The 23,628-nt window shown below is 43.9% G+C and overlaps 1 protein-coding gene across 2 annotated transcripts; it reads right to left on the reverse strand.

Annotated features, from left to right (window-relative positions):
* Window positions 1–2,910: 2,910 nt before the first annotated feature.
* Window positions 2,911–20,462, reverse strand: LOC139534268 (synaptotagmin-4-like). 2 transcript variants are annotated; one of them, XM_071333295.1, is made up of 4 exons: window positions 19,998–20,462; window positions 17,986–18,926; window positions 11,714–11,834; window positions 2,911–4,051 (listed from the first exon to the last, which is right to left on the reverse strand). In XM_071333295.1, the coding sequence occupies exons 1-4, from the start codon at window positions 20,029–20,031 to the stop codon at window positions 3,714–3,716; spliced, it is 1,434 nt and encodes a 477-aa protein (XP_071189396.1). In that variant the 5' UTR covers window positions 20,032–20,462; the 3' UTR covers window positions 2,911–3,713. The 2 variants fall into 2 exon arrangements, with proteins under 2 accessions (XP_071189396.1, XP_071189395.1); XM_071333294.1 differs by having other exon boundaries at window positions 17,986–18,929.
* Between the last annotated feature and the right edge of the window lie 3,166 nt (window positions 20,463–23,628).

The raw sequence follows: 23,628 nt of genomic DNA on the forward strand, positions 1-23,628 counted from the left end.
TTCTTTGATTAGATTAGGTGACTGTCCAAAATTTCTCCGGAGATTCTGGTGAATCGATGCTACATATTCACAATGTATAACCACGGTTTGCAGCTCAAAATATGCACATTTTCGAACAAAACATAAGTGTATTGTATAACCTGATGTTATAGGACTGTCATCTGATGAAGTTGGTCAAGGTTAGTGATTCATTTTATATCTTTTGCTGTTTTTTTGCGATCGCTACCTTTGCGGTGAATGAATGCGGTTGTGTGTTTGGCTATTGTGGTAAGCTAATATAATGCTATATTGTGTTTTCGCTGTAAAACACTTAAAAGATCTGAAATATTGGCTGGATTCACAAGATGTTTATCTTTCATTTGCTGTACACCATGTATTTTTCATAAATGTCTTATGATGAGTATTTATGTATTTCACGTTGCTCTCTGTAATTATTCTTGCTGCTTTGGTGCTATTTGTGATTGTAGCTGCAATGTAGAACTATGATTTATACCTCAAATATGCACATTTTCGAACAAAACATAGATTTATTGTATAACATGTTATAAGACTGTCATCTGATGAAGTTGTTTCTTGGTTAGTGACTAATTATATCTCTATTTGGTCGGTTTTGTGATAGCTACCTATGCGGTAAAAAAATTGTGAAAATATGCGGTTGAGTCTTTTGCTATTGTGGTTAGCTAATCTAAATACATATTGTGTTTTCGCTGTAAAACATTTTAAAGATCGGAAATGATCGCTGGATTCACAAGATGTGTATCTTTCATTTGCTGTATTGGACTTGTGATTTCATGATATTTATATGCTAGTATTTACTTGTGGCGCTATGCTAGGCTATGCTAGTCAGCTTTTTACTGATGAGGATGCTCCCGGATCAGGGATGGTGATGAAGTAGAGGTTTTAATGTCCTGCTGAAAGTGAATTTGTCTCCCAGTGTCTATTGGAAAGCAGGTTATTGTGTGTAGGCCAGTGACACAAAATCTCAATTTAATCCATTTTAAATTCAGGCTGTAATGCAACAAAATGTGGAAAAAGTCAATTGATGGGAATACTTTCTGAAGGCGCTGTATACTAAGATTTGTATGTAAAGCAGTTCAGTATATACACTACATGAAAAAGAATATGTAGACACCTGCTCGTCGAACATCTCTTTCCAAAATCATGCGCATTAATATGGAGTTGGTCCCCCCTTTGCTGCTATAACAGCCTCCACTCTTCTGGGAAGGCTTTGCACTAGATGTTGGTTGGAACATTGCAGCGGGGACTTGCTTCCATTCAGCCTCGAGCATTAGTGAGGTCGGGCACTGATGTTGGGCGGTTAGGCCTGGCTCGCAGTCGGCGTTCCAATTCATTGATGGGGTTAAGATCAGGGCTCTGTGCAGGCCAGTCAAGTTCTTCCACACCGATCTCGGCAAACCATGTCTGTTGTCATGCTGAAACAGGGAACTGCCTTCCCCAAACTGTTGCCACAAAGTTGGAAACATAGAATTGTCTAGAATGTCATTGTATGCTGTAGTGTTGACTTCCCTTCACTGGAACTAAGGGGACTAGCCCAAACCATGAAAAACAGCCCCAGATCATTATTCCTCCTCCACCACACTTTACAGTTGGCACTATGCATTCAGGCAGGTAGTGTTCTCGTAGCAACCGACAAACCCAGATTCATCCGTCGGACTGCCAGATGGTGAAACGTGATTCATCACTCCTGAAAATGTGTTTCCACTCAGTCCAATGGAGGTGAGCTTTACACCACTCCTGCTGACGCTTGGCATGGTGATCTTAGGTTTCTGTGCGGCTGCTCGGCCATGGAAACCCATTTCATGAAGCTCCCGAGGAACAGTTCTTGTGCCGAGATTACTCACTCTGTAGTGAGTTCTGCAACTGAGGACAGACGATTTTTGAGCTTTGTTCTGTGAGCTTGTGTAGCCTACCACTTCCTGGCTGAGCCGTTGTTGCTCCTAAACATTTCCACTTCACAATAACAGCACTTACAGTTGACCGGGGCAGCTCTAGCAGTGCAGAAATTTTACAAACTAACTTGTTGGAAAGGTGCCGTACTATGATGGTGCCACGTTGAAAGTCACTGAGCTCTTCAGTAAAGCCATTCTACTGCCAATGTTTGTCTATGGGGATTGTATGGCTGTGTGCTTGATTTTGTTCACCTGTAAGCAACGGGTGTGGATGAAATGACCAAATCCACTCATTTGAAGGGGTGTCCACATACTTTTGTATATATAGTGTATTAGAGTGAGCTGTGTCAAGAATCCAGTATTTAAATAAACATGCAGTGTGTATAAACAGTGTAACTAAAATGCAATGTACAGTAATAGAAGTATTAGATATGGTATAGTCTTGACACTAATGACGCTAATTGGAGAGCGAGAGAGAGGATTGTGGAGAGAGAGTGAGATAAAGAGAGCAAGGATGGATAGCAAAGAGTCAAAAACAGAGACAGAGCATGAGAGAGAGAGTGAGCGAGAGGGAGGAAGGGAACAAGTGTGGGCGCTGTGCCAACTGTACCTCATCTTGCAGCACTTAGCTGATATTAAATTCTACAGTGCCATGATATCATCTGAGAGTAGCTACCTTCTCACTGATTACATCATCCACTCAGTGAGGGAGGGAGTGATGTCATCTTCAAGGTTTTCTAAGGACAGGCCAGTGGAATTGAAAGGAATATATTGACTAGATTCTATAGAATGTTCATTAGATTCAAGAACGTTCATTAAATTCTAGAATGTTCATTTCATTCTAGAACATTCATTACATTCTCAAACTTTATAATTTTCTGCGCAGGCAAACTGGGAATTGGAGTTCAGGGTGCATGGTTTGTGTACAGGATGTTAAACTTATGTGTATTTTAAGGATGTTTTTGTGAAGCATTGAAATAAAACACACAACCGATTGAGGTGCTTTTCTCAGAACTTGCCATGTTTTATAGTAAGGTACATGTACATTTCAGGCTGTCTTTGTGCTCACAGTAAAGACAGAATACACACTGCCTCTCATCCCTTCTGACCTAAATACACATGCACAATGTCCTTTATGCACTCCAAGCTTCGTTCCTGTCACCTAATTTAGGCTAGTCTCGCCCCTCTGGGATGCAATGATATGAAATACCACTTTTACTTACAAAACATACTCAGGAACTCAACCAGAAGAGTACAAAAACGAAAAAATAAATAAATATAACATTTGATAAATAAAAGATAGCATCTTTATAAAATAAAGTTTTGATAATCCACATCTTTATACATCAGTAGTAATATTAAAATGTTTTTTGTTGTACAACGGAGTAATGTTTATAGTAATAATAGTAGAAGTTAGCGACAGTTACTAGGACATTCTGCACTGCACAAGGTTGCCGTGACGATCAGATGATGTTGCCATGGAGATAGAGAGCTGCATTGCCGGGGGTCGTTGTGTTGACAGTCTATGGGATCATAGACGGATGATTCGGTTTCTCGGTCACCATAACCAAACAATTTCAAAGATCGATAAATTGATTGAATAACTGATTGATTGATTAATTACATCATCACTTAGAATGAACTCCACCCCCCTCCCCCCTTTCACTTATCAATAGTTCCTTGGGTGTTGGTCACGTTAAAATCTACTTGTTGTTAGGCAATGCCTGTCGATGTCGACCCCCCCCCCCCCCCAAATAACCGTAGCTCCGCTGTAACCTTGACAGCGAAGCCTCAACAAAAACCCTAGTCTTCAGACAGGATGTGCCACTTGGCAATCTGCCGGCGCGGGTGGTCGCAGATCTCCCTCCAGTGCTCCCCGGGGGTGCCGGCAGCAGCCGTACCCAGGATCAGGCGCCCCAAGATGGGATTGGGGGAGCGGGAGGAGTCCCCCCGCCTGGTTGGTGGAGACTCAGAGTCCATGAGCAGGAGCTCTACGCTGGTCTCCTTCAGCCCCTCCTGGGAGGCTATGTCGAACACAAACAGCTCGTTGAACACAGGGTTGGGGGAACACTTTTTCACATGGGTCTTCTTTTTACTGACACGCTTCTTCCCTTTAAAGAGGTTGACTTTCACATATGGGTCTGGAGGGAAGGAGAGTGGGAAGGAAGGAAGGAGGGAGGTAGGAAGGGATGAGAGGAAGGAGAGAGAGAGAGAGAGAGGCAGAGTGAATAGAATTCATATCACAGCTCTGAAAATGGCACAATGGATCAATACGGTGGTATACGTGTACATGTGTGTGTGTGTACATTTGTGTGTGTGGTATTGACTGGCTCAGTTTGTTGGTAGTATGAGCATCTGTAGAGCATCTACAGATGGACTATCCGGACTATCCAAAGAAAGTGTGACCAAACACTGTGATATGGCTAAGACTCTGTTTTATCTAAAGTGTTTTTATTACAAGATTACAAGATTACATTACCTTAGTCTCTGTCATTACAACCTGTATAAGAGTATTAGGGCTGTGTCCCAAATGACAACCTACTCCCTATATAGCGCACTACTTTTGACGAGGGCCCACTGGCTCTGGACAAAAGTAGTGCACTGTGTAGGGAATAGGGTGCCATTTGGGAACTCGACCCATAAGTACTCCTGAAGGGGCTGAGTGTCTCATTACACAGAAGGATCATTTTGCTCCTAGTATCCTGGGTCTGTGTGTGCATGTCTCTGTGTGCGCGTGCGTATCTGTGTGTGCACATTCTTGTGTGTATGAGTACGTTCTTACTTGTGTGCATACTTATATTTTTGCGTGTCTGTGTATGTGTGTATGCGTGTGTGTCAGGGGAGAATGACTGCGCCCTCTCATTGAAGCCATAAAGTTCAAGACTGACTGCAGTAATGCAGGCATTGTTTGCAGAAAACAAGATTCACCATTCACTATAATGGCAATCTTCGTGGCAATTTTCCGTGTAAAAATGAATAATTAGAACCTATTATCGCACACAGAAGTTATAAGGATCATTTAGTTGACAATGGCAGCCTGTAGTACCCCGATCAGGCTTCAACTTGAGCTACTCAATGAGAGGGGTCAGCACTGAGATAGCCTAAAACGTCACTTCCTGGAGTAGCTCATACTGCACATTTTATGTCTACCAGTGGGAGCTGGTGGGATGAGCTATTGGAGGAAGGGCTCATTGTAATGGAATTAATGGAATGGAGTCAAACATGTAGTTTATATATTTTTGTGTTTGATACCGTTCCATTTATTCCATTCCAGCCATTACAATGAGTCCGTCCTCCTATAGCTCCTCCCACCAGCTTCCTCTGATGCATACATACATCTCCCCAATGAGATAACATTTTAGAATGCTAAAACCAACTTTCTTGGCTTCAAATGCGCTATTGATTCTACACATAGGAATGAAGGGTGTCACGTGATCAATGGTTTTGTCCATTCATATATAGTAATTGCTGTGTGTCAATTGCTGTGTGTCAATTGCTGTGTGTCAATTATTTATATATACGCTAGATGGGGGCGTTGTGTTGAAGAGTCCATGCCTCCATCTTGGCACAATTATTCTATTACAGACACCTTAATGCATACTTTATAATTATATTATGTGAGATAAACATACAAATAAAATAAAACATATATTTTTGATTAATAATGTTACTGTCCCCATTATAAAAACCAGTGAAGTACCAGTCAAAAGTTTGGACACATCTACTTATTGAAGGGTTTTTCTTTATTTTTACTATTTTCTACATTGTAGAATAATAGTGAAGACATCAAAACTAGGAAATAACACATATGAAATCATGTAGTAACCAAAAAGTGTTAAACAAATCAAAATATATTGGAGATTCTTCAAAGTAGCTACCCTTTGCCTTGATGACAGCTTTGCACACCTTTGGCATTCTCTCAACCAGCTTCATGAGGTATTCACCTGAAATGCTTTTCAATTAATAGGTGTGCATTGTTAATTGTTCATTTGTGGAATTTCTTGCCGTCTTAATGTGTTTGAGAAAATATGTTGTGTTGTGACAAGGTAGGGGTGGTATACAGAAGATAGCTCTATTTGGTAAAATACCAAGTCCATATTATGGCAAGAACAGCTCAAATAAGCAAAGAGAAATATAGGTCTGTCAATCTGGAAAATTTCAAGAACTTTTAATGTTTCTTCAAGTGCAGTCGCAAAAACCATTGCTCTCATGAGGACCGCCACAGGAAAGGAAGATCCAGAGTTACCTCTGCTGCAGAGGATAAGTTCATTAGAGTTAACTACACCTCAGATTGCAGCCCAAATAAATGCTTCACAGAGTTCAAGTAGCAGACACATCTCAACATCAACTGTTCAGAGGAGACTGCGTAAATCAAGCCTTCATGGTCGAATTGCTGCAGAGAAACCACTACTAAAGGACACCAATAAGAAGAAGAGACTTGCTTGGACTAAGAAACACGAGCAATGGACAATACATCAGTGGAAAATCTGTCCTTTGGTCTGATAAGTCCAAATTTGAGATTTTTGGTTCCAACCACCGTGTCTTTGTGAGATGCAGAGTAGGTGAACGGATGATCTCCGCATGTGTGATTCCCATAGTGAAGCTTGGAGGAGGAGGTGTGATGGTGTGGGGGTGCTTTGCTGGTGACACTGTCTGTGATTTATTTAGAATTCAAGGCACACTTAACCAGTATGGCTACCACAACATTCTGCAGCGATATGCCATCCCATCTGGTTTTCACTTGTTTTTCAAAAGGACAATGACCCAAAACACACCTCCAGGCTGTGTGCGGGATATTTGACTAAGGAGAGTGATGAAGTGCTGCATCAGATGACCTGGCCTCCACAATCACCCGATCTCAACCCAATTGAAATGGTTTGGGAAGAGTTGGACCGAAGAGTGAAGGAAAAGCAGCCAACAAATCTTCAGCATAAAGAAATATCATTAAATGAGTAGGTGTCCAAACTTTTAACTGGTACTGTATATACTTTAATACATGTATAATTTTGTCCTTGAAACATTTAATTAAAATACTGCAGAATTCCATTTGTTCATCTGGAGGACTGCTCCTATTGGGGAGTGCCAATATGACTAACCTGTGACTTCAAAGCCTCTCAATGGCCAATACATCTGTCACGTTCTGACCATAGTTCTTGTGTGTTTTACTTGTTTTAGTGTTGGTCAGGACGTGAGCTGGGTGGGCATTCTATGTTGTGTGTCTAGTTTGTCTGTTTCTATGTTTGGCCTAATATGGTTCTCAATCAGAGGCAGGTGTTTTGTGTTGTCTCTGATTGGGAATCATATTTAGGTGGCTTGTTTTGTGTTGGGGTTTGTGGGTGGTTGTTTCCTGTCTTTGTGTTCATTTCACCAGAGAGGACTGTTTCGGTTTTGCCACGTTTATTATTTTTGTATTTGTATAGTGTTCACGTTTATCGTCTGTCATTAAACATGTTGAGCACGAACTACGCTGCGTCTTGGTCCGATCCCTGCTACACCTCCTCTTCAGACGAAGAGGAGGAAGGATGCCGTTACAGAACCACCCACCAAACTCAGACCAAGCAGCATAGTAACGGGCAGCAGCGACAGCAGCAACAGCGGCCCATTACACAGGACTCCTGGACATGGGAGGAGATTCTGGAGGGTAAGGGACACTGGGCTAAGATTGGAGAATATCGCCGCTCTCGTGAAGAGCTGGAGGCAGCTAAAGCCGAGGAGCGGTGGTATGAGGAGGCAGCACGGAAGCGTGGCTGAAAGCCCGAGAAGAAACCCCAGAAATTTCTTGGGGGGGGGGGGGGGGCTAAAGGGGAGTGTGGCGAAGTCAGGTAGGAGACCTGCGCCAACTTCCCGGGGAGCATTCAACCAGGTAAGGTTGGACAGGCTCGGTGCTCAAGGGAGCCAGTACGCCTTCACGGTCCGGTATATCCGGTGCCACCTCCTCACTCCAGTCCAGTACCACCAGTGCCAACACCACGCACCAGGCTTCCTGTGCGTCTCCAGAACTCTGTTCCTCCTCCACGCACTCTCCCTGTGGCGCGTGTCTCCAGCCCGGTACCACCAGTTCCGGCACCACGCACCAAGCCTACTGTGCGTATCCAGAGCCCTGTACGCACTGTTGTTTCTCCCCGCACTAGCCTTGAGGTGCGTACCTACAGCCCGGTACCACCAGTTCCGGCACCACGCACCAGGCCTATAGTGCGCCTTGAGAGTCCAGTGTGCCCTGTTCCTGCTCCCCGCACTCGCCTAGTGGTGCGTGTCTCCAGTCCGGTACCACCAGTTCCGGCACCACGCACCAGGCCTACTGTGCGCCTCAGCAGGTCAGAGTCGGCCGTCTGCCCAGCGCTGCCCGTCTGCCCAGCGCCGCCTGAGCTGCCCGTCTGCCCGTCTGCCCAGCGCCGCCTGAGCTGCCCGTCTGCCCAGCGCCGCCTGCGTTGCCCGTCTGTCCAGCGCCGCCTGCGCTGCCCGCCTGCCCAGCGCCATCTGAGCTGCCCGCCTGCCCAGCGCCGTCTGAGCTGCCCGCCTGCCCAGCGCCATCTGAGCTGCCCGCCTGCCCAGCGCCATCTGAGCCGTCCGTCTGCCCAGCGCCATCTGAGCCGCCCGTCTGTCCCGAGCCGTCAGAGCCGCCCGTCTGTCCCGAGCCGTTAGAGCCGTCCGTCAGTCAGGAGCTGCCAGAGCCGCCCGCCAGTCAGGAGCTGCCAGAGCCGCCCGCCAGTCAGGAGCTGCTAGAGCCGCCCGCCAGTCAGGAGCTGATAGAGCCGCCCGCCAGTCAGGAGCTGCCAGAGCCGACCGCCAGTCAGGAGCTGCCGGAGCCGCCCGCCAGTCAGGAGCGTCCAGAGTCGCCCGCCAGTCATGAGCTGCCCGCCAGTCATGAGCTGCCCGCCAGTCATGAGCTGCCCGCCAGTCATGAGCTGCCTCTCTGTCTTAAGCTGCCTCTCTGTCTTAAGCTGCCTCTCTGTCTTAAGCTGCCTCTCTGTCTTAAGCTACCTCTCTGTCTTAAGCTACCTCTCTGTCTTAAGCTACCTCTCTGTCATGAGCTGTCCCTCAGTCCGGAGGAGTTTCCTCAGTCTAGTGGGGACCTTTGTGAAGGTTCCTAGGCCAAGGTCGGCGGCGAGGGTCGCCACTCAAAGGACGCTAAGGAGGGGGACAAAGACAATGGTGGAGTGGGATCCTCGTCCAGCGCCGGAGCCGCCACCGCGGACAGATGCCCACCCAGACCCTCCCCTAGAGTTTTAGGTGGTGCGTTCGGAGTCCGCACCTCAGGAGGGGGGTACTGTCACGTTCTGACCATAGTTCTTGTGTGTTTTACTTGTTTTAGTGTTGGTCAGGACGTGAGCTGGGTGGGCATTCTATGTTGTTTTTCAAAAGGACAATGACCCAAAACACACCTCCAGGCTGTGTGCGGGATATTTGACTAAGGAGAGTGATGAAGTGCTGCATCAGATGACCTGGCCTCCACAATCACCCGATCTCAACCCAATTGAAATGGTTTGGGAAGAGTTGGACCGAAGAGTGAAGGAAAAGCAGCCAACAAATCTTCAGCATAAAGAAATATCATTAAATGAGTAGGTGTCCAAACTTTTAACTGGTACTGTATATACTTTAATACATGTATAATTTTGTCCTTGAAACATTTAATTAAAATACTGCAGAATTCCATTTGTTCATCTGGAGGACTGCTCCTATTGGGGAGTGCCAATATGACTAACCTGTGACTTCAAAGCCTCTCAATGGCCAATACATCTGTCACGTTCTGACCATAGTTCTTGTGTGTTTTACTTGTTTTAGTGTTGGTCAGGACGTGAGCTGGGTGGGCATTCTATGTTGTGTGTCTAGTTTGTCTGTTTCTATGTTTGGCCTAATATGGTTCTCAATCAGAGGCAGGTGTTTTGTGTTGTCTCTGATTGGGAATCATATTTAGGTGGCTTGTTTTGTGTTGGGGTTTGTGGGTGGTTGTTTCCTGTCTTTGTGTTCATTTCACCAGAGAGGACTGTTTCGGTTTTGCTACGTTTATTATTTTTGTATTTGTATAGTGTTCACGTTTATCGTCTGTCATTAAACATGTTGAGCACGAACTACGCTGCGTCTTGGTCCGATCCCTGCTACACCTCCTCTTCAGACGAAGAGGAGGAAGGCTGCCGTTACAACATCAGCAATCCAAGTTTTACAGATGTGCTCAAATTTGTTGGTACCCCTCCACAAAAAAATGAAGAATGCACAGTTATCTATGGAATAACTTGAAACTGACAAAAGTAATTGGCATCCACCATTGTTGATTCCATATTTAATAGAAATCAGACTTTGCTTTAGATTTTTTTATTCAACATACTATTGTAAATAATAAAACAAATGAAAATGGCATGGACAATAACTATGGGACCCTTAACCTAATATTTTGTTGCACAACCTTTAGAGACAATCACTGCAATCAAACATTTTCTTTAGCTCTCAATGAGACTTCTGCACTGCAAGTTTCAGCTCTTTCCATAGATTCAGATCAGGACTCATAGAAGGCCACTTCAGAATAGTCCTATGTTTTGTTGTTATCCATTCTTGGATGCTTTTAGCTGTGTGTTTTGGGTCATTATCCTGTTGGAGGACCCATGACCTGCGACTGAGACCGAGCTTTTCTGACACTGGGCAGTACATTTCGCTCCAGAATGCCTTGATAGTCTTGAGATTTCATTGTGCCCTGCACAGATTCAAGGCACTCTGTGCCAGGCGCAGCAAAATATCCCCAAAACATAACCCAGCCTCCTCCATGTTTTACTGTAGGTATGGTGTTCTTCTCTTTGAAAGCTTCATTTTTTCATCTGTGAACATAGAGCTGGATGTGACTTGCCAAAAATATCCAGTTTTGACTCATCTGTCCAAAGGACATTCTCCCAGAAGGATTGTGGCTTGTCAATATGCATTTTAGCAAATTCCAGTCTGGCTTTTTTATGTTTTTCTTTCAAAAGTGGAGTCCTCCTGGGTCTTCTTCCATGGAGCCCACTTTCACTCAAAACGTGACGGATGGTGCGACCAGGAACTGACGTACCTTCACCTTGGAGTTCAGCTTGTATCTATTTGGCAGTTATCCTTGGTTCTTTTTCTACCATTCGCACATTCCTTCTGTTCAATCTGGGGTCGATTTTCCTCTTGCGGCCGTGCCCAGGGAGGTTGGCTCCAGTTCCATGGACCTAAACTTCTGAATAATATTTGCAACTGTTGTCACAGGAACATCAAGCTGCTTGGATATGGTCTTGTAGCCTTTACCTTTACCATGCTTGTCTATTATTTTCTTTCTGATCTCCTCAGACAAATCTCCCCTTTGCTTTCTCTGGTCCATGTTCAGTGTCGCGCACACAATGATACCAAACAGCACAACGACTACTTTTTCTACATTTAAATAGGCTGAATGACTGATTACAAGATTATAGACATGTGTGATACTGATTAAAAAACAAATTAGTTTGAAATATCACTATAATCCAAATATTTATTATCTTTTCTAGGGGGTACAAACAAATGTGTCGCGCCATTTTAGAATATCTTTGTAGAATAAAAAATAATTCATCTCTTTTCACAGCTTCTTTGTTTTATTCTATGACATACCAAAGGCATGCAAGTATACATGATAAAATAGCTTTTGATTTCATCACTTTTCAGGAATCATTATTTCAATGAGGACATTTGTATACATGATTGGTGTGTGTGTGTGCGCCCGCGTGCGTGCGTGCGTGCGTGTGTGTGCATGCATGCGTGCGTACGTACTTACATTTGCATGTGTGTGTGTGTGTGTGTGGGGGGGGGGGGTCTGCATGTACCTGAGGGCCTGTGGTTGTCGGTCTTCAGCAGGTGGCGAGCCTTCAGCACCACGACTGTTAGAGTACTGGTGGTAGACTGGTAACACAGAGACAACAGCAGCTCCCCTCGACCTGCACTCCTCTATAAACAGAGAGGGAGAGGGGGGAGGGGGATAGAGAGAGAGGGAGAGAGAGAGGTGGAAGGAGGACAGATGGAGGGAGGTGAGAGAGAAATTCCCCACCAGAATATCAAAACTTCGAGACCCATGCAAGGGACTGACTAGTGACGAGGAAGATTGGGTTTACACTGACATTATGATGATGAACTGTGATATTTACACCAAGTTATAAAGTAGAGATATATACAGTCAGTTCCAAAATGATTGGCACCCTTAAAAGGTGAGCAAAAAAATACAATTACTGAGCTATATTGTATGGCAAAAAAAGGGGAAATTATATTATTTTATAGAAAAAGTGAAAAAGTGACAAGTAATACCTTTTTCAAAAAAAGATAAGGGGTCAAAATTATTGGCACCCCTGTTTTCAATATGTTACCTTGCGAGGAAAATGGCACTGAGCCTTGTTCTAAAATGTTTTATGAGAAGAAAACATTGGGAGGTATCTTAGACCATTCCTCTTTAGCAAATCTTTCCAGATCATTGATATCCTTCATCTGTGCTTATGGACTCTTCAATTCAAACCACAGATTTTCAAAATGGTTCAAGTCCGGAGACTGAGATGGTCATTGCAAAATGTTGATTCCTTTTAAAATATTTTTTTCAAAAGATACATTGAACAAAATAGTCAAAACATAGTGTAAACGCAGGTGAGGTGGTACAACACTTTTTGGCCATTTTCTGGTGTTTTGTTGTGAAAAACTGAGCAGGTCATTTTAAAAAGGAATCAACATTTTGCAATGGCCATCTCAGTCTCCGGACTTTTTATTTATTTTATTTTATTTTAACCTTATTTAACCAGGTAGGCCAGTTGAGAACAAGTTCTCATTTACAACTGCGACCTGGCCAAGATAAAGCAAAGCAGTGCTACAAAAACACAACACAACACCTAAACAAACGTACAGTCAATAACACATAGAAAAATCTATGTTATGGCGAAAAAATTCAATTTAGTATTAACACTGGAGTGATAGATGTGCAGATGATGATGTGCAAGTAGAAATACCGGGGTGCAAAAGAGAAAGAAGATAAATAACAATATGGGGATGAGGTAGTTGGGTGTACTATTAACAGATTGGCTGTGTACAGGTACAGTGATCGGTAAGCTGATCTGACAGCTGATGCTTAAAGTTAGAGAGGGAGATATAAGTCTCCAGCTTCAGTGATTTTTGCAATTCGTTCCAGTCATTGGCAGCAGAGAACTGGAAGGAAACACGGCCAAAGGAAGTGTGGGCTTTGGGGATGACCAGTGAATATACCTGCTGGAGCGGGTGCTACGGGTGGGTGTTGCTATGGTGACCAGTGAGCTAAGATAAGGCGGGGCTTTACCTAGCAAAGACTTATAGATGACCTGGAGCCAGTGGGTTTGGCGAAGAATATGTAGCGAGGGCCAGCCAACGAGAGGATACAGGTTGCAGTGGTGGGTAGTATATGGGGCTTTGGTGACAAAACGGATGGCACTGTGATAGACTACATCCAGTTTGCTGAGTAGGGTGTTGGAGGCTATTTTGTAAATAACATCGCCTAAGTCAAGGATCGATAGAATAGTCAGTTTTACGAGGGTATGTTCGGCAGCATGAGTGAAGGAGGCTTTGTTGCAAAATAGGAAGCCGATTCTAGATGTAATTTTGGATGGCACTGTGATAGACTACATCCAGTTTGCTGAGTAGGGTGTTGGAGGCTATTTTGTAAATAACATCGCCTAAGTCAAGGATCGATAGAATAGTCAGTTTTACGAGGGTATGTTCGGCAGCATGAGTGAAGGAGGCTTTGTTGCAAAATAGGAAGCCGATTCTAGATGTAATTTTGGATGGCACTGTGATAGACTACATCCAGTTTGCTGAGTAGGGTGTTGGAGGCTATTTTGTAAATAACATCGCCTAAGTCAAGGATCGATAGAATAGTCAGTTTTACGAGGGTATGTTCGGCAGCATGAGTGAAGGAGGCTTTGTTGCAAAATAGGAAGCCGATTCTAGATGTAATTTTGGATTGGATATGCTTCATGTGAGTCTGAAAGGAGAGTTTACAGTCTAACCAGACACCTAGGTATTTGTAGTTGTCCACATATACTAAGTCAGAACCGTCCAGAGTAGTGATGCTGGTCGGACGGACGGGTGTGGGCAGCAATCGGTTGAAGAGCATGCATTTAATTTTACTACCATTTAAAAGCAGTTGGAGGCCACAGAAGGAGTGTTGTATGGCATTGAAGCTGGATTGGAGGTTTGTTAAAACTTTTTATGGGCAGGTGGGATGGTAACGTCCCACCTGGCCAACATCCGGTAAAATTGCAGAGCGCCAAATTCAGAAAACAGAAATACTCATAATAAACATTCATAAAATATGCAAGTGTTATACATCGGTTTAACTTCTCTAGGGTAGGGGGCAGCATTTCCACGTTTGGATGAAAAGCATACCAAAATGCAACTGCCAGCTACTCATCCCCAGGAGATAAGATATGCATATTGTTAGTAGATTTGGGTAGAAAACACTCTGAAGTTTTGAAAACTGTTTGAATCATGTCTGTGAGTATAACAGAACTTATTTAGCAGGTGAAACCCCGAGGACAAACCATTCAGATTTTTTTTTTGAGGTCACTCTCTTTTCAATGAGTTTTCATTGGGAAACCAGATTTCTAAGCGACTTGCTTGCAGTTCCTACGGCTTCCACTGGATGTCAACAGTCTTGAGAAATTGGTTGAGGTTATTCCTTTGTGTAATGAAGAAGTACGGCCATCTTGAAGTCGAGTCACTCGACGTGTCCTGTTTGTTAGAGGTGGGAGACCAGAAAACATGCTACACATTGTTTTCCTCCGGTATTGAACACAGATCATCCTGTCTTCAATTTTAGCGATTATTAACGTTAAAAAATACCTAAAGTTGTATTACAAAAGTAGTTTGAACATTTTTGGGCAAAGTTTACAAGTAACCTTTGAGATATTTTGTCGTCACATTTGAGCAAGTTGGAACCTGTGTTTTTCTGGATCAAACTCGCCAAATAAATGGACATTTTGGATATATATCGACGGAATTAATCGAACAAAAGGACCATTTGTGATGTTTATGGGACATATTGGAGTGCCAACAACAGAAGCTCGTCAAAGGTAAAGCATGAATTATATATTTTATTTCTGCGTTTTGTGTCGACGCCTGCAGAGTTGAAATGTTTTCTCTCTTTTGTTTACTATGGTGCTATGCTCAGATAATAGCATCGTATGCTTTCACTGAAGAGCCTATTTGAATTCTGACATGTTGGCTGGATTCACAACCAGTGTAGCTTTAATTTGGTATTTTTCATGTGTGATTTAATGAAAGTTTGATTTTATAGTAATTTTCATCATTTTCATTTTCTCAGGCTTTTTGCCAAGTGAGACAGTAGCGTCCCGTCTAAACTCAGATTTTTTAATATAAATATGAACTTTACCGAACAAAACATACATGTATTGTGTAACATGAAGTCCTATGAGTGTCGTCTGATGAAGATCATCAAAGGTTAGTGATTAATTTTATCTCTATTTCTGCTTTTTGTTACTGGAAAAATGGCTGTCTTTTTCTGTGACTTGGCTCATCTCTAACATAATTGTTTGGTGTGCTTTCGTCGTAAAACCTTTTTGAAATCGGACACTTTGGCTGGATTTACAACAAGTGTATCTTTAAAATGGTGTAAAATACTTGTATGTTTGAGGAATTTAAATTATGGGATTTCTGTTGTTTTGAATTTGGTGCCCTCCAGTTTCACTGGCTGTTGACGAGGTGGAACGCTACCGTCCCACATACCCTGGTGAGGTTAAGAAAAATATTGATAAGTAAAAATTGAAAGTAGAAAATAAAAGTAACAAATAATTAAACCGCAGCAGTACATGTAGGTAGAGTTAAAATGACTATGAATAGATTATAAACAGAGAGTAGCAGCAGTGTAAAAGAGGGGTCTGGGTAGCCCTTTGATTAGCTGTTCAGGAGTGTTATGGCTTGGGGGTAGAAGCTGTTAAGAAGCATTTTGGACCTCGATTTGCCGCTCCGGTACCGCTTGCCGTGCGGTAGCAGAGAGAACAGTCTATGACTCGGGTGGCTGGAGTCTTTGACAATTTTTTGGGCCTTCTCTTGACACCGTCTGACATAGAGGTCCTGGATGGAAGGAAGCTTGGCTCCAGTGATGTACTGGGCCGTACGCACTACCCTCTGTAGTGCCTTGCGGTCGGAGGCCGAGCAATTGCCATACCAGGCAGTGATGCAACCAGTCAGGATGCTCTCGATGGTGCAGCTGTAGAAGCTTTTGAGGTTCTGAGGACCCATGCCAAATCTTTTCAGTCTCCTGAGGGGGAATAGGCTTTGTCGTGCCCTCTTCACAACTGTCTTAGTGTGTTTGGACCATGAAAGTTTGTTGGTGATGTGGACACCAAGGAACTTGAAGCTCTCAACCTGTTCCACTACAGCCCCGTCGATGAGAACGGGGGCGTGCTCGGTCCTCATTTTCCTGTAGTCCACAATCATCTCTTTTGTCTTGATCACATTGAGGGACAGGTTGTTGTCCTTGCACCACACGACCAGGTCTCTGACCTCCTCCCTATAGGCTGTCTCATCGTTGCCGTTGTCGGTAAGACAGCATTCCAGGTGACTACTTCATGAAGCTGGTTGAGTGAATGCTAAGAGATTGCAAAGCTGTCATCAAGGCAAAGTGTGGCTACTTTGAAGAATCTCAAATATAAAATATGTTTTGATTTGTTTAACACTTTTTTGGTTACTACATGATTCCATATGTGTTATTTCATAATTTTGATGTCTTCTCTATTATTCCACAATGTGGAAAATATAAAAAATAAAGAAAAACCCTGGAATGAGTAGGTGTGTCCAAACTTTTGACTGGTACTGTATATTTTAATACATTTTAGAATAAGGCTGTAAAGTAACAAAATGTAGAAAAAGTAAAGGGGTCTGAATAGTTTCCGAAGTCACTGTATATCCGCCTCACTTTCAGAGAAATTAGTACTACTAGGTTACACACAGTCAAATGTAACAAATAACTATATTTTTAATGTATTACATTTTTTGGAAATTATACATTTGTGACATCAATATGTTTGTTTTAAATAAATAAATCAATACAGTAACATGAGATTTGTAAGTAAAACATTTACATTTGGCATTTTAATTATTTAGCAGATGCTCTTATCCAGAGCGGCTTACAGTGAGTGCATTCAACTTTAGATATCTATGTGAGACAATCACATATCACTGTCAACTTTGCAGGATACAAACATTCCATTACAGCTAAACGATGTTATATAGCATTTAGCAAAAAAAATAAACATTTTCATACACATCTAAAATCTATTATAAAAAAAATTTGAGAACAGTAATATTTTACACAAACATGAAGGTACCCATAAGCAATCAATTATAATGAAAAATTGGTGGATATAGCATTTTGGAAATAAACTCTTCATGCATTTGTAAACATTAGAAAAGAGGGAGAACATAAAACCAAGAAACAACAAATCCTCAATACAACCAAGCCCTTTTCTCAGTCCCTTTACTAAGCAGCAGAGCAGCAGCAGAGAGAGAAGTCAGGTTTACCAGCAGCGTAGAAGAGTCTAGAAGCTTGGCACACAACACTACACAAAGACATACGGCTCACTCTCTCACTCCCTCGCCAATGTACACAGTACACAGTACAATACAATTCAATAGAGCCTACAACTCTCTCCCTTCACCGTAGTACTACTCCTCACCTATCATATGGAAAAGACTATATGGAATAGGGTGCCATTTGGGACTCTCCTTGTGTTATTCCATTAGTACCCTGTAACATTTAACTACAGGAGGCTGTATTATCATATTACATATTACTGTAGGAATAAACTCTCACTACAAAGAGGATTTAATTAATATTATGCTAAGGGTTATTATGCCAAGCAGAATTTCTATTAGACGCTAATAGTGCACCGTCATTGTGATCATGATTCCCTCAGAGCTAGAATGGAGAGCGGTTGTTTTACTGTACTCTATAGTAGTGAAGGTGTAAAAGCTGAGAATGATGAATATGATGATGGGGATGATGATGACTATAATAATGATAATTATAATAATGATGATGATGATGAACCAAGTAACTATCTCTTACCCTGACATTCTTCTTGATGATCTCGCGGCTCATCAGGACACGCCCCTCCGTCAGGTCGATCCCGGCCAATGGGATGAGCATCTCGCCGATAACCTCATCACGGGAGAACCTATCGAAGCTGAGCACCATGAAGTGGAGCGACAGTTCCTGCACGCGGATCATTGGGATCCCATAGAAGCTGAAGGTCTCGTCGAACACCGGGTCCAGAGTCTTCCTCAGGACGCGGGTCTTGACCCGGTGCTTCTTCTCAGGCAGCAGGGTCAGCTTGATGTAGGGGTCAGAAGTCAGGGACTGCTCGTCGGTCGGAGTCAGCCCGTGGGCCTCCTTAATGTGAACCACGAAGGCCTTCTTCTCTGAGTTGTACTCTAGAGAGAAGTGGAGGGTCCCAAGGCCGACATCGGGGCCTCCGTCCTGGGGTTTGTCCTGGTCCACGTCCCCTTGGGTGTGGGTGGTGGCCTGGCTGGAGAGACTGCCGCTGGTGGGGGAAACCAGGGCCAGGTCTCTAACCCCAGGTTGGGTGAACCCTGGGTGGGGCGAGGGAAGATCCAAGTCTGGGGAGCTGCGGACCTTGGTGTGGATCTGAACATTGGGGTGTGGAGGTTTGGTGGTGATGGTGAAGTTGTCGTTCAGGTCTTGTTGTTTTTCCAGGTCGAGGTGGAGGGCCATTCTGCCCCCTGCTGGGCTGGAGGCCACTTGTTGTTGTTGTTGTTTACCATTGTTGCTGTTGACATTACAGTTTCCGTTCACGTCGATCTTGCTGTCTAACTTCTTGTCGCTGAGGCTCTCTGGGTAGATGTCGATGCCTTTGAGCATGTGCATGAACTTGTAGGGTGTTGTCTCCTGGGACTTGGTGTTCTTACGTTGGCAGCAGATCCAGGCGAAGATGGAGACGCAGGACACTAGGCCAAACACACTTACCACGGCAACACTCACCGGCACCTCTGCTATGGAGAAGGGGGGGGGGGGGACACAGAGAGAGTAGGGGAGAAGTCGGGGGGAGAGAGAGAAAGATAAATGAATACTCTTGTCTTGTTTTTGTCCCTCCCTCCTCTTGCTCTATTGTCTGTCTGTTGAGTGTGTCTCTGTGTGTGTGTGTGTGTGTGTGTGTGTGTGTGTGTGTGTGTGTGTGTGTGTGTGTGTGTGTGTGTGTGTGTGTGTGTGTGTGTGTGTGTGTGTGTGTGTGTGTGTGTGTGTGTGTGTGTGTGTGTGTGTGTGTGTGTGTGTGTGTGACTGTGCGGAAGCTTCCTTTTTCTTACTAGGTCGGTAGATGAATGTAATGACAAGCTGCGTCAGAAACCCACTGCTTAATACTAATTACTAATAGACTGAATGACTGACTGGCTGGCTGATTATTGCACTGTGTGAGTCAGAGACAGCATAACAACTGCACAATCTCGGGGCGTGTCACAAATGGCACCTTATTCCATATGGACACTGGTCAAAAGTATTGTCCTATATAGGGAATAGGGTGCCAGACACATCACACGTGTCATATGACAACAGCACAATCTGTGACTCCTACATTACATGACTGACTAATCAAGGCCCATATAGAGTCATGAGATGTACTGAATATGATTAGAGAAAATGCCTTTTTGACGTAAACATTTAGATGTCATGGCGATTTGAAGACAAAGTCATTCACTTCCTTACTGATTTATCTAACTGATTACTGATTAATTAACTATCACTAATCTCAAATAGTAATCTAATCAGATGAGGGACTAGGGTGCTTGGTTAGTTAGCAACACAAATAGATATTCTTAGCTTAGTGTCAGAGCACAAACTGGGTAGGCAACCCCAGTGCATTAGGACATGACAGGATATTTTCAATATGAACTCCTAAATAAATAAAGGATAAATACATTTAATAAATAGTGAATAGGATACTATTTGTGACGCAACTGAATATTACCAACCAAAATAAAAGAGACAGGTGCTTTCCGAGTTCTCCCACCAACTATTGGCTGCTCCCACTCAAATAAGACAGTTTTCCCATCCCAGCTACTTACCGAACTGCATTTCTTTCGTCACCATTGGAGCCATGGTCCCGCTCGCTCGCGTGCTCTATCCAAGGTGCTGAAAACGCTCCCTCTTCGACTTAATTCAGCGCTCGTGCTCTATAAACCTACCGTCAACCAACAACCCTGCGCACCAATAGTCAACCTCTCTCGGTAGCTTATATCTAGGTATATCTCCTTGACAGGGAATAGCGATTGTTTTTTACCAATAGTCAACCTCTCTCGGTAGCTTATATCTAGGTATATCTCCTTGACAGCGAATAGCGATTGTTTTTTATGATGTGACTCCTTCAATCATTTAATCTGTTTGTTTCCGTTTAATAAGTCAAACCCAGCTGTTCCTTTCAGAGAGGCGAAGGTTGGTATTCTCCGTTCTCTTCCAAGTGCGAGTCTCACCCTGCTCGTGTTGTTACGCTCTGCACTATGATCTTCTCTGAGGAGGCACCACCCTCTCTCTCTCTCTCTCTCTCTCTCTCTCTCTCTCTCTCTCTCTCTCTCTCTCTCTCTCTCTCTCTCTCTCTCTCTCTCTCTCCTCTCTCCTCCCTCCCTCCCTCCTTCCTTCCTTCCTTCCCTCCCTACCTCCCTCCCTCGCCTCCACCAGCCATACTGAGTTCACTGCCACTGACAGAATTGTGATGGCTTCAGAAATCACTGCCTCAGTGAAAGCACAACAAGCAACAAGCTCATCAATTTCCCTGACTGGTTGGCTGACTGAAGGTCTGAATGGTTGACTGAATGCCTAGCCATGAAAGGAGTTTCCCAGACCCCAGCGGTGTGTGTGTGGTGTGCAGGGCGTTACGGGCGGGTCTTATGGGGCCTGGCCTGCCCTACTTTGCCTGTTCAAAGAAAATATTTAAATATTGATCATTTATTTGACCGAGACCGCCCCTCTGTCTCAGTATGTGTAGACCATGTATCTGATGCTGTATGGACCAAAAGATTATGGCTTGTCATACTATTTCTGTCCAGACAGCATCAGATGCATGGGCTACATATAGTTGGCAGTAAATTGATTCGCCAAAAATTATATAATTACTCCTGTCTAAATCGAATCATTCAAAATACTTCAACCGGTAGCATGACATAGCCAGAGACGATCATTAGCTTACTTAAAAAATAGCTGTGGATTGGATCAAATCACAAGTATGTTTGGAAAGTCCGCAATTTGGGTGGTGTGCATGGCAATAGGTCTAGCTGATTGAGTTGCGGCTGTCAGTGAAAAGCTTCTAAAATACACAACATGACCAAAAGTATGCGGACACCTGCTCGTTGAACATCTCATTTCAAAATCATAGCCATTAATATTGAGTTGGTCCCCCCTTTGATGCTATAACAGTCTCCACTCTTCAGGGAAGGCTTTCCACTAGATGTTGGAACATTGCTGCGGGGACTTGCTTCCATTCAGCCACAAGAGCAATACTAAGGTCGGGCACTGATGTTGGGCAATTAGGCCTGTCTCGCAGTCGGTGTTCCAATTAATCCCAAAGGTTCGATGGGGTTGAGGTCAGGGCTCTGTACAGGCCAGTCACGTTCTTCCACTCCGATCTCGACAAACTATTTCTGTATGGACCTCGCTTTGTGCACAGGGGCATTGTCATGCTGAAACAGCAAAGGGCGTTCCCCAAACTGTTGCAAAGTTGGAAGCACAGAATCGTCTATAATGTCATTGTATGCTGTAGCATTAAGATTTCCCTTCACTGGAACTATGGGGCCATGATAAACAGCCCCAGAACATTATTCTTCCTCCACCAAATGTTATGGCACTATCCACTCGGGCAGGTACCATTCTCCTGGTATCCACCAAACCCAGATTTGTCCGTCAGACTGCCAGATGGTGAAGTGTGATTCATCACTCCAGAGAACGCATTTCCACTGCGCCAGAGTCAAATGACGGTGAGCTTTACGCCACTCCCGTTGACGCTTGGCATTGCGCATGGTGAGCTTAGGCTTGTTTGTGGCTGCACGGCCATAAAAACCCAGTTCATGAAGCTCCTGACGAACAGTTATTTTGTTAACGTTGCTTCCAGAGGCAGTTTGGAACTCGGTAGTTAGTGTTACAACTGAGGAATGACACGCTACGCGCTTCAGCACTCTGCGGTCCCGTTCTGTGAGCTTCTGTGTCCTACCACTTCGCGGCTGAGTCGTTGTTGCTCCTAGACGTTTCCATTTCACAATAACAGCACTTACAGTTGACTGGGCAGTTTTAGCGAGGCAAAAATTTGACGAACTGACTTGTTGAAAAGGTTGCATCCTATGATGGTGCCACATTGAATGTCACTGAGCTCTTCAGTAAGGCCATTCTCTGGCTAATGTTTGTTTTTGTAGATTGCATGGCTGCCCGGTCAACTGTAAGTGCGACGAAGTCCACGCAAAACTAGATAAATCTGACGAGTTATCTACAAACAGGGGCATGCAACTTGATAAAATGCATGCAGTTTTAATGAACGTTACTCAAAGCAATAATGTTCTAGTCCAAATGCTGCAGATCAAAGATGATACATTTATGAACACAATGACCAAGTTGGATGAAAAAACAGCGGAACTCATTGAAGTGGCTGATCAAATGATTGATGAGAGAACCCAGGTGAGAAAGATGGAAATATGTATCTCCAACCTCATCACTGAATCTCTCGCTCCACACTCTCTACCTGCAAACCATGACAGTTAAGCATGAAGCCGAACGGAGACAGTGTGACACTCACGTGTCTGAAATAAGTACTCTAAGCGCCCAAGTGGACTCTGCTATGCAGCAGAATACCACCCTTAGGTACTGTACCGTCTGGAGGAATTCCAGAACAGTCACGCGCTCGTGACTACCCTACCAAGCATCCAAGCTCGCAATCGGACCCCGGTACACAAAGGTGTGAAGACGACAAAAGGTTTCAGTCTTCTCCTCTTGGCCATTCGGCACAGAGTAATTTGGCACCTCCTTGCCAACAATCCCAAAGCTTGGCTTCTCCTCTTGGCCTTTCGGCCCCAATTTCGGCCGAAATTTGGCCCCATAACCCTCTTCACACACTTGGCACGGAACGCCTTGACAAAATTGTCAAAAACTTCCACACTGTTGACCCCGTTCCAGGGAAGCCAAATGACACTGAGACGTTCTTAGCAGACATAGAGGACGGCTGCCCGAATGCCACGGGTACTGACAGGCTTTAGCTGTTGAAGCGAATGTCGAATAGACACGTGACAAGATTCATCCATCTACAACAGCAACACATGCAAAACGACTAGGCAAAACTTGCCACGGCTTTGAAAATAGAATTCAGTGATTCGGCGACTCGCATACACAACAGCTCGCTGGCTAACACTGTCAAACAAGCTCGGAATGAACACCCAAAAGCATATTATCATAGGCTTCGTTCAGTTTACTCTGGCCTACTCACTGAAACAGGAATGGAAGGAATTGCCAGTTTACTCTGGCCTACTCACTGAAACAGGAATTGCCATTCAAAAAAATGTTTCTGTTGAACTTTCTACCCCTGCTTTATTACCTACTTGGGCCCTACAGCCCACATTGGTTTGCCAATCTCAGAACTCAGAGATCTTGCTAGCACAGCTTTTGAGGCATCAAAAGTGAGCCATGCTAAGAGCCCTGACATCTCTGTTTTGAAAATTGAAC

Source organism: Salvelinus alpinus, chromosome 11 (assembly GCF_045679555.1).
Source record: "Salvelinus alpinus chromosome 11, SLU_Salpinus.1, whole genome shotgun sequence".
Classification (NCBI taxonomy): domain Eukaryota; kingdom Metazoa; phylum Chordata; class Actinopteri; order Salmoniformes; family Salmonidae; genus Salvelinus; species Salvelinus alpinus.

Bases quoted from the DNA above. Each gene is read 5' to 3' on its own strand.
- LOC139534268 (XM_071333294.1), bottom strand. From the start codon at position 20,031: ATGGCTCCAATGGTGACGAAAGAAATGCAGTTCG. The intron at 18,930-19,997 runs GTAAGTAGCTGG...CCTTCTCCATAG, and splicing joins GACGAAAGAAATGCAGTTCG to CAGAGGTGCCGGTGAGTGTT. The intron at 4,052-11,713 runs GTACATGCAGAC...CCTTCCCTCCAG, and splicing joins CGACAACCACAGGCCCTCAG to ACCCATATGTGAAAGTCAAC.